The 12,015-nt window shown below is 37.4% G+C and overlaps 1 protein-coding gene across 1 annotated transcript in view; it reads right to left on the minus strand.

The window, feature by feature from the left end:
- Sp3 (Sp3 transcription factor) overlaps nt 1–12,015 on the minus strand; it is a 57,590-nt gene that overhangs the window by 44,102 nt on the left and 1,473 nt on the right. Inside the window, exon 3 of the mRNA XM_013029207.1 lies at nt 2,159–3,518. Within this exon, the coding sequence (XP_012884661.1) occupies nt 2,159–3,518 (1,360 nt within the window). The remainder of the gene's footprint in view (nt 1–2,158; nt 3,519–12,015) is intronic.

A 12,015-nucleotide genomic window follows, 5' to 3' on the forward strand; every position in this document is an offset into this window, starting at 1 on the left:
CTTGCCTTGCATGCCTGAGGCCCTGGGTTCGATTCCTCAGCACCACATAAGCAAAAAGAAAAAAGCCGGAAGTGGCGTTGTGTCTCAAGTGGTAGAGCAGTAGCCTTGAGCTGAAGAGCTGAGGGACAGTGCCCAGGCCCAGAGTTCAGGCCCCACAACCGAACCCAAAAAAAAAAGTAGATTTTGGTTGTCAAGATCTAAGGGGAAGAGGGAATAAAGAATGACTGCTGGCGGCTCACACCTGTGATTCTAGTTACTCTTGAGGCTGAGATCTAAGGATTGAGGTTCAAAGCCAGCCGGGGCAGGAAAGTCCATGAGACTCCTATCTCCAATTAAACACCAGAAAACCGGAAGTGGCACTGTGGTTCAAGTGGTAGAAGAGCTCAGGGACAGACCCAGGTCCAGAGTTCAACTCCACGACCAACAAAAAAGAATGCCTGTTAATTGGTATGGGTTGCTTGCTTTTGAGGGCATAAAAGTACTCTAAAATTAGATAATGAATATGACTCTACTAATCTACGACTATATTTAAAACCTACTATGTTGTATACTTTAAAGTGTGATTTTTATAGTATGTGGATTATATCCTAATAACTCTTATTTTTTAAAAGATATGCTACCCTAAGATTTGGTAAAAAATTAATTTTACTGGTTCATCAGGTCATTTTTTTAGTGAAATTGGAGTTTAACTGTTAGGTGTACAGTCACAAAGAGTACAGCAACTACTAATACAGTTAGAGGTGTAATCCACCATCACTCAAAGTGTAAATACAGTGAAAAAAGCAAATAGAATTCTTAGTACTTTTAGGAATAGCAGTTTGACACAAAGGACCTTTGAAGGGTCTCAAGGATCCCCAGAGATCCACAAATCACTTTGAGAACTGCTATTTGAAACCACAGCTTCACAAAACTCAAATGTAATCAAAGCATTTTAACAAAAAATTTCTTAGAGAATCATAGAAAGAGAGAAAAGGGAAGGAAGAGAAGAAGAGGAAAGGGAAGAGGAAGAGAAAGGAAAGATTTGGAGGGTGAAATTAAATAATCTTTAAGTGGTAATGGGAGTAATTTCAATCAGTCCAACTTTGTTACCTAATAGTAACTGTACAATCTCCACAGAAATACAAATACAAAGTAGAATTTAAATCCAGGACCTCAAGCTTGCTGAACAGTCACACCAATGCAGAGCCAAGCCCCACCATCAACACTTTCAGCATTGATTATTTACAAAACAGTCTCACTTCCTGCTTGGGCTTTTGCCTAGGCTGTGATCCTCCTGTTTTAGGATTCCCCCTGTAGCCAACATAACAGGTGAACTACATCATATCCAGATCTCTGTTAAAAAGGTATCAAACAATTTTTTCTGCCTGGGTAACTGCAATCCCTCTGATCTTAGCCTCCTCTTGGATTATAGGCAGGGAACTCTAGTACCTAGTTAGATTCTGGAATACCTACCCATACTTAATAATTACCATTCTGGCACAGCTAAGTTTTAATAGCCACTATCACAAAAAAATAAAAATAAAAGAACTTCAATAGAAGGTACTCTACATCTAATTACCTAGTCCAACACCTCCATTTCATGAGGAAAGTGAATTTGCAAGAGACAAATAACCTAGCCCCCACCACCACAAAAAAAAAAAAACCAAGACAACTACTGGTTGAGACAACTACATAACTATATAATTACTCTTTACTTCTAATGCTGTATTTTCACTATGCCAACATGATTTCTAAACCAAATACCATAAAATGTTTAACTTACATCATCATAGCAAAGCCAACCAAGACATCTTATTTTTTATACAAATAAAAATTTTATACTGCCTGACAATATCAATCAGTCAAAATAAAATTACTGTAAGGGAAAAACAAGAAATCTAATTGGCATGGTAGAAAAATAAATTCTTAACTTCAAAAACTACAAAATTTCAAAGAACTTAGAAGACAGCTGATGTCTACTTTTATATAAACATGTAACTATGTATCACCTGAATTAGACAGATACTAATTCTTTAAAAAAAAAACCTCAATTTGGTGATATTAAGACTCATAGTACTCATACATTGACATGTTGAACTGAAACCCCTTTGTCCAATTATTTAATGATAATAATTCTCTATTCATCACACTTTTATGACATGACATCATTAACACTCACCTGCAGGACTGTCAGCATTCTCTCCTGGATGTAGTTGTATGCCAGTAGAATCTATAGAGTTTACGGTAACTGTCTGTAGGTTTGGCAACTGACCAGTGCTTAGACTAACTGGAGTTGAAGTCAAGGATCCACCTGTTGCAACTTGACCAAGCGTGAGTGTCTGAACAGGCGTCAAAGTTATTTGTTGGGCAGCAGTGTTCTGTATTTGCAAATTCTGCAAGTTCTGGACCCCTTGTACTTGAAATGTTTGCCAAGTTATCTGTCCAGAAGGGGTCACTGTCTGTGCCTGAATTAAAAAGGTTCCAGGATTCAGCTGCAACTGAAGATTTTGCAAAGCTTGTTGTGATATATTTTGACCACCGGCTTGCACGCCATGGATTGTCTGTGGTGTAATACCTTGCACAATTTGGGCTTGACTGGTTGGCTGCTGAGACTCTTGAAGTTGTAAATGTTGTACAACAGGCTGTGCTGTAGAAACCTGAATATTCTGGGCCTGTGTCTCTTCAGAAACAGGCGACTGGATATAATTTCCCTGAAGATCTGAAGAATGGACTTGCCCACTAGAAGTAGTCAAGCTATTTGTGTTTTGTTGTAATATACCTGTACTATCTATTGTAACAGGCAACTGTGATGAAGAGGATGTTGGCACAAATAAATCTGTATCAGTATTAGTTTCATTAATGTCAGGAGAAACTCGCTCACCAGTCCTTTCTGAATTGTCTGAACTATCCATAGCTTGTCCTGTGTTTATCAAATGTCCATCGGCATTAATGCCTGCAGTCATTGTCTGAGAACTGCCAGAGAGTCCCAAAGAATCTAGATCAACACTATTGATTGGTACAAAGGTAATATTTCCTGGCAGACCAAGAGGCACATTAGCAACTACTTGGGTTTGGCCAGGAAAAGATGAACCACCAATTGCAACTCCCTGAACCTGGACTTGACCAGTTTGTGGTATGAGATTCTGAATGTTAGCAGGAGGTGTTCCAGAGGCAAGTAAGGTTTGATTAGAGCCAGGAATGATCTGAATTTGACTATTTTCTTGATTTATACCTCCATTATCTGAAGCGCCTGTGAAACCAATCTGAACCTGCTGACCGTCTGTTGACGGAATCTGTGGTATTACTTGATATTGAACATTGGACACTGTACCATTTGATGAATCTGATCCTGGTGCAACTGAAAATATCTGTTGATTCTGCAAATTCTGAAGGGGAAGAACATACTGCCCACTTGAAGTAGCAGTACTTGGAATCTGTACTAGATTACCAGCTTCATCTTTTATAGCTGAAGGTGTGGTTGACAAAACTTCCCATCGGTTTGGTGCTCCTCCTAACTGTGCAGAAGCCAAGTCACCTGTCTGGATAAAGAAAACAAAAATGTGATGTTTGTGGCATATTTTAAACAATCCTCAAACTCAACTATAATAAACCCTGCTAACTGCAAATGAAAATCATCTTAACATAATAGGGTTCAAATACAAAAGAAAACCTATACAACCTGTAAGAATTATCACTTCCAGTTGTTAATTTTTTTGCCAAGACAGCCTTTTCTATTTAAACAGGAGAAGGGACTGTTTTAATCAGAATACTGTAAAATATTGGGGGAGGGGAGTGTTTGACAGAGTATCACTGTTGCCCAGACTGGTCTTGAATTCATGCACAGAAAAGATTCTCCTGCCTAGCCTCCCAAGTAGCTGGCACTATAAGTGTGTACTGTGTCTAGCTACACAAACTTATCTTCTGACCCACCTATATTTTCTATTGCTGTATAGTTTTGTTGTTGTTTTGTTTTGTTTTGTCGGTTGTGGGGCTTAACTCTGGACGTGGCGCTGTCCCTATGCTCTTCAGCTCAAGACAAGCGCTATCACTTGGGCCACAGGGCCACTTCCAGTTTTCACTAGAAAACTGGAGATAAGAGTCTCATGGAGTTTCCTGCCCGGGCTGGCTTTGAACCGCGATCCTCAGATCTTAGCCTCCTGAGTAGCTAGGATTACAGAAGTGAGCCATCGGCAGCCAACTATTGCTGTACAGTTTTTTTTAAGGTGGAGGTGTCCACACAAAATTACAAACAGTTCAAATCAAACATACCTCAACTATTGGAGAGTTCAAGAAGTATACAACCCACTAAAATATGACTAAATCAGGTACACTGTATTTCTGTACAAAAAAGAAACATTAGCATAGTGTTAGGAGTTAGGAAAGTAGGATCTGTAATATTATTGCTGAGTTAGGAAAGGAAGACTTTTGTATTATTGCTGTAAATCTTCAATTATCCTTTTACGGTATATTAATGTACAAACTATTCCACTAGCAAGCCATCACCCTTTTTACTTTTCTCAACTATTACAAAGAGACAGAGACCTTAAAAACAACTTAGTAAGAAAAGGTTATGTCCTATGATCACACAAAGGAGCTCCATTAGGCTGAGAAGGTGGCTCAGTGGTAGAACGCTTGCCTTGCACACCTGAGGCCCTGTGTTCAATTCCTCAGCACCACATAAGCAAAAAGAAAAAAGCCAGAAGTGGCACTCTGGCTCAAGTGGTAGAGCACTAGCCTTGAGCTGAAGAGCTGAGGGACAGCGCCCAGGCCCAGACTTCAGGCCCCACGACCGGACCCAAAAAAAAAAGGAGCTCCATTTAAATTTTTTTTCCAGGCTGGGAAGTTGGCTCAGTGGTAGAGCGCTTGCCTTGCATGCATGAGGCCCTGGGTTCGATTCCTCAGCATCACATAAGCAAAAAAGAAAAAAGCCGGAAGTGGCATTGTGGCTCAAGTGGTAGAGCACTAGCCTTGAGCTGAAGAGCTGAGGGACAGCGCCCAGGCCCAGAGTTCAGGCCCAAGGACCAACAAAAAAAAGATTGGGAAAATGCCAATGCAGGAAAGCAGAAAATAAAATCCTGCAAGTCAACATTAAATTAATAGTTTTAAGGGAATAATTGCAATGCCTAACATTTAAGTTGTTCTTTTACATGCTAAATACCATGAAAAGGGCTTAAGAGATTAACTCTATAGGGCAGGTGTTACTATCACCGCTTTTTCACAGACAAGGAAATTGAGGGATGAAGTCATGTAGTTATAACATGGCCAAGACAAGATTTAATACTTAAGACTAATAAGACTGGCACCATGGCTCCTGCCTGTAATCCCAGCTACTGAGGAGGCTGAGATCTGAGGATCACTGTTCAAAGTTAGCCTGGGCAGAAAGTCTGTAAAACTCTATCTCCAACTAACTTCCAAAAAGCCAGAAGTAGAAGCTGTGGCTCAAGTAGTAGAACACTACCCTTGAGCAAAACAACCTCAAGACAATGCCCAGGTCATGAGTTCAAGTACCAGGACCAGCAACAAAAATAAAACAGAAAGACTGCTGCTAGGCACCAGTGGCTCACGCTTGTAATCCTAGCTACTCAGGAGGCTGAGATCTGGACCATGGTTCAAAGCTAGACTGTGAAAGAAAGTCCATGAGACTCTTAACTCCAATTAACCACCAAAAAAAGCCAGAAGCTCAAGTGCTAGTGCCTTGAGGAGAAAAGTCCAGGGACAATACCCAGGCCCTGAGTTTGAAAGTGGGGGGGGGTGTCTCTTGGGGCCCTCAGGAATACATGAAAACACACACACACACACACACACAAAACAAAAACCTAAGTCATACTAATACAATTATTATTTTTGTCTCTTACTAACACTAGAGGTAAAGACCCCAGGAAGAGACCCTATCTGATTAACTATGATTTTTGTTCTGTATGTGATTTTCTGTAACTCCACTAGACAAAGAAAACATACAAGCACCAAAAAAGAATAAAAAAGAAAACATACAAGCACATCTAACCCAACAATGTCAACCAAGGGTTTTATAGAAAGGCTTATGGGATCTTTACATCCTCTAAAATAGCATATTAGCTTTTTTGAGAAATTACCATTTGAGGAAGAGGGCAGACATTCTAAGGTTTCATCCTATTCCCAGGAGTCTATGGCCATAAGAGTTGTTAAAACAAGTACTATTTTCCTAACCTCTCCACAAAATGTAATGCAAATATTAAACTAAAAGATCTTAAATTTCTTAACAACTCTCTAATTTTCATGAAACCACTTAAAAGATTCTTTACCTAATTTTCATGTAATTGAGAAGTTTGTAGTTGAGAAAAGGAACCATAGTTCATCCTTGACTCGATAAAGACTGAATATCTTTGTCAAGGCTAAATTAGTATGAGTAGACAATACAATCTCTATTCTTGAATAGTCCAGACTCTATCCAAGCAGAGACACAGCATACATACTAATGCAATGTAAAAAGTAGCAGATTCTAGCTGTATGATCAAAACACTATGTGAGAACATAGAAGACTGGAAAGAGGGAGGGGAATTTCGCATAAAAGATACTGGAAGTAGATGTACAAGTCGTTATGTCGAAAACGAACATTACAACTTTGGGGGGGGGGGAAGGGGAGGATTGGGTAGGAGGGGGGAGGGGGCATGGGAAGGGATGGGAAGGGATGGGAAGGGGAAACAAAGGAGGAGGCTACAATGCTTGATAAGAAATGTACTCACTAACTTGCCCATGTAATTGTAACCCCTCTGTACAGTATTTTCACAATAAAAAGTAAATAAAAAAGATATTGGAAGTAATAGAATAAAATATAAAATATTTTACTTTGGTCAATTAGAAATAGAAGTACTAACAAAAGCACAGAAACAATATAGTGACAGAAAATCCTAGAACATGCAGTTTGAAGTTCAATTAGATCCAGAAAAGGCTCATATTCATAGACAAAAGTAATGGAGAACAGCACCAGACATTTTTATCGAGACTTGTAAATGGCTTTGGAGATCCCACTAAATTGTTTAGACTTTATCCTGTAGACAGTGAATGAAAGCTATAAAAGAGTGAATGGTGCAATCACATCACATCTGTATTTTATAAAGATAAACTAAGGCCCAGTGAAGACTGGAAAAAAAAAAAAGGTAAGAGACTAAAAGAAGAGAAACAGGACCCTATATCAATCTCTAGACCTAAACTAAAATCCAAACACTAAAAACTTACTCATCTTACATTTTAGAATGGAGCACCAGACATTAAAGTCACTTGTCATTATTCCACTTCAGTTTGGTATTAAAATTACAACAGGAAGTCTTTAATTTCACAAAATTTAAGGAAATTTTATTTCATTCTTTTGGCATTTTAAGTAAACAAAAGATTTAAAGTATACTTTATGTAAATACAATCCTTATGTTAAGTATAGTTCAACAAGACCAACTATCAAAATATTTTCTAGCCTGCTTTAAATTTTAAGACATTTTTTTGGGGGGGAGGCCGTGGAGTATAGTCATGGAGATGGGAGGGCAGGGATGGCAGGGGAAAAACAAAGGAGGAGGCAACAATTCTTGATAAGAAATGTACTCATTACCTTGCTCATGTAATTGTAACCCCTCTGTACAGTATTTTCACAATAAAAAAACTTACTAAAAAAATAAAATAAATTTTAAAACTTTTAATAGAAAAAATACAATTATCCTCTATATAAATTTGACAATGCTTACATTTTCCTTCTCTTCCTTTAAAGAACAAAATTAAATTAATTATGTCAGCTAAGAATTTTTTTGACAAAACAGTAATAAAGTATCTATTTAGTCATGAATGAACCTGTCTACTCAATAAACTATTTAACTGACAAATGTGAGTAAATATTGCCCAAGTCATCCCCTCTTCAGATTTAAACCGTTGTATCATTTTCCCAGCATTTCAGCCATTAAATAAAAAGAAATAAATCTAAGATAAAATTATGTATTCTCAATTTCTGTGAATAAATATAAGATGGAGGGCTTACAAAAAAAAAACACCTAATGTCAGCTGTAATCTTAGCACTTAGAAGGCTGAAGCAGGATAATCTCAGGTTCTAAGCTATCCTAAGCTACAGAACACGACACTGCCTCCAAAAAAAGGAAAGTAATGAAGCACTACTAACCCCAAGATTGCATTATAATTACTAAATACTGTGCCTAGCATAATATCAATATACACTAAATGAAGATATGCCATTTTAAAATTACAAAGAAAATAGAGATGGCCGATAGAAATAAATACAATAAAACTGCCTTGGGGTTATTAGAGCCTCCTAACAACAAAATAAAAAAATTAAACCCATTTGCATCCATAATTCCATAAAGAATAAGCCCCAGATATTTCAAAACTATAAAACTGTCTAAGCACACTCATTTGTAATAAAAATTTTCTAGCCTTATACCAACCAATGGAACAAAGTACACTACATACCAAAGAAAGGGATAATTATAGGAAATCACCTGACAAAGTTATGAAAAAGTTGACTTGGAAACACCATAAATAAAACAGACATTAAAAACACACAATCCAGGTGAAAACTTAAATATATCTATTGGCTTAAGAGCAAGACAACCTTCTATAAAAGTTTATAAACAAAACAAAACAAAAAGCAAAAGCATTTTTCAGTAACTCTCACATTCTTATTGGGTAAATATCAGAGCAGCTATCATGAAAGTTGATGTTGTTGTAAAAAGTTGTAACAAGACATGCGAATTCTCTGAAAGCATAACCAACAAGGTACAAAGAACCAGAACCTACATTAGCCCTGGGTGGTTGATAGTACCAGCAGTGAGGCTGCTATAACAATTCATTATATAGAAGAGCAGTATCCAATGCAACTGGTTGGGCGCCAGTGGCTCAAGCCTGTAATCCTACTTACTCAGGAGGCTGAGATCTGAGGATCAGAGTTCAAAGCCAGCCCAGGCAAAAAAAATCCATGAGACTCTTATCTCCAATAAACCACTAGAAAACTGGAAGTGGTACTATGGCTCAAGTAGTAGAGTGCTAGCCTTGAGCTGAAGAGCTTAGGGACAGTGCCCAGGCCCAGAGTTCAAGCCCAACAACGGACCAAAAAAAAGTCTACCTTCTTAGTACACATGGAAAAGGGGGGGGGGGGAGAGTAAAGGAAGATTCACAATAGTTGTATAGCATTTTGGAAAGATAAATTTCAGCCCCCACAGATAGATTTTATAAAGACAGAAACATGCAAAGGAAGAATGTAACTGAAAATAAAAGCAAGTATGAAGCTAAAGTAGACTCGAACTAAAAACCATTCTTAAGCAAATACTCAAGTAAAATCTTCAAGAAACATTGGAAGAACTCAAACAGACTTCAATAAGTTGGTTACAATGACTGTAGGCTTTTTTGTTATTTTATTTTGTTTGGCAAGACTAGAGATGGAACCCAGGGCCTTGTGAATGCTAAGGCAAGCAACTCAACCACTGAGCCACATCCTAATCCCATAGGTCTTATTTTAAGTAACTGTAAAAACGTCTTTAAAAAAAATAGGATAATATTCACTTTTTAGTTCATATTTACTTGTTAAATTGGTGAACACTAGATTTATAACAAACATTAAGCAATACTTCTCATATTTCTTGCTTAGCTTATTTCACTCAAATGCAAATGAAATTAACCCATAAATTCACATTTGGACAACTTAATAGCTGCTACTCTCTATTTCTTGGTTTATCACAAAACACAGCTTTTAGTATTAAGAAACCTTGCTGTAACATCATCTTTGGGAGTCTGTATTGCAGGACATTGTAGGTAAGTCCATTTTGTGATTAGACCTCTTAAGCACTATACTAAGGGTAAACAAACACCCTTAGTTGGGATACTTCGATAACAAATTCAATATTCAAATTATTTAAACTCCATCTTGGGTGTCACTGATTGGCTTCTTAAGACCTCCTTACTCTTGAAATACCAAACTAAACTAGCATAAATTTGAACTGCATGTGTGTATTTTAAACATACACTTTATACAATGAGGTATCCTGAATTCATTTGAAAACAGAAAATGGACATTAATGGAACAACTAGGAAACTCCAAATAAACTCTGTAGTTAGTAATAGTTGATCAATGTTAATTTCCTAGTTTGGACAAACACTAATATGTTAGTTAACATTGGGGAAGCTGGATGAAGGGTGTGAGGTAATTCGACTGTGTTTCCAACTTCCTGTAGACCTAAAATTATTCCACAATATAATTTTTAAAAACACAATTACCAAAAAACCCTCATGTCCCTCTCATGATTCCCAGTGATTTGAGTAATGAAGTATTCTCTAAGCCCGTTTTTAAATGGAAAAAATAAACTTGCCTCATTATACTTGGAGGTGCAATGAAAAAAGTCTTGAAATTCACTTGTGAATCAGAAAACAACTTTTTCCCCATCAGAGTTCAGGGAAACATACAAGCTACTCCTACCACCTTTACTCACAGTGAGAATATCTATACACAGGTACAAGAATTTCAATTATACACTTTATAGGTTTTTTTGTAGCAAAACTATTTTAAATTTATTTTGATTGGCAAATTATAAGGTGTTTGATAAATCTCAATTTCCTAGATTGATTATAGTTCATGTTTATCTGGTTAGAAAGGTATTCCCAATAGATATTTGATAATTCAGGAAAAGACTTAAACAATGCTATACAAATATATCTGGCTACAAATATAGTTGGCTACAATTGAAGAGAAGAGTATTTCTACTCCTGGCAGTGAGACTTAACATGCATAACATTTTCAACTTTAAGTTCCTTCTTCACTTCTCCCCTCCCCCACCTGTAAGCTGACACCTAAACCTAGTAAATTAAGAGCTACAAAATTTTTTTGTTTGAAATGTAAAAATAAAGGTAGAAGAAATGTTATTCAACTTTACTTGTGCAATGATTTGTTAAGATAACCAAAACATTTATTTTGAAACTTGGAGAATAGAGAGTTTATCAGAGGGGTTTACTAATTTCTAGATTAAAAATATGATACTTCTTAACAATGTTATGCTTTATATTTTAATCTGTTTACCAGGGCAGATATTGAAACTATTCACATCATCCAGAGTATAGTGTGAAATTACAATTATAAGTGTATTTACCAATAATGTAGTTTAACCAAAGTATTTGCTACTATACCAAATATTAAATCTGTATCAATTATAAGCCAACTATAGTGCCTATTCAAAACATCACTACATAGACCAATTCCTATAATACACCTCAAGAAGTCTGACTGAGGTTTTCAACTTTAATAGATTAACACTGCTAAAGCTGCAGAAACGACCCAAAGTAAAATCCACAATTAAACCTATAATCTTACTAATTTTGTATTGTTATAACTTTGCCACTCATCCCAGTCCTACACCTACACCATGAAAACAGTTCCAAAAGAACCCCACCAAACTTAACAGAGTAACAGTCACAGTAAAAATAAGTTTTGACGACCTATCTCTATTTTAAGTATTGAAAGCGTTAACATGCATGTAAATAAAATTCTTGTACTTTTGTCTGCAATACTAATATTCATTTTCAAAAGCTGAAGTATTATCATTAATAGTCTCTATAGGTCTCATCTTACTTAGGAAATCTGGTGCAAATTTGCAGTGGTGTGCACAGTGAAATTCAACAATTTTGAACGGTCAGTAAAAAAGTGAATTCCCGCATACAAAAGACTAGTCCAGAGAATAAACCCTTTTCTTAAGGATCTCCGACTAAACTCCGATCTAGCAACTTCCAGTAACTGCAGGCCCTGGCTCCGTGGCTGCTACAGCCCGTGGCCGGCAGGCTGTGCTTGAGCAGCAGGGCTCCAAGAAGGAGTCCTGGAGCCCAGCTCAGCAATTGCTCAAACATCCATTTTGGAGAGCTCGCCCCCTCCCTCCCAGACTTCATTTTGTCGGGAATTTGGAACCAGGGCCACCGTGACAATTCTGAGAAAGCCCGGGCTTGGCTCGGGATCCAAACAGGGCCGGGCAAGGGCAAGGAAGGCAGGGCGCGTGTGGCGGCGGCGGCGGCGCGCGCGGGCGC

The sequence above is a fragment of the Dipodomys ordii genome, unplaced genomic scaffold, assembly GCF_000151885.1.
Source record: "Dipodomys ordii isolate 6190 unplaced genomic scaffold, Dord_2.0 Scaffold5, whole genome shotgun sequence".
In the NCBI taxonomy this organism is placed as follows: Eukaryota; Metazoa; Chordata; class Mammalia; order Rodentia; family Heteromyidae; genus Dipodomys; species Dipodomys ordii.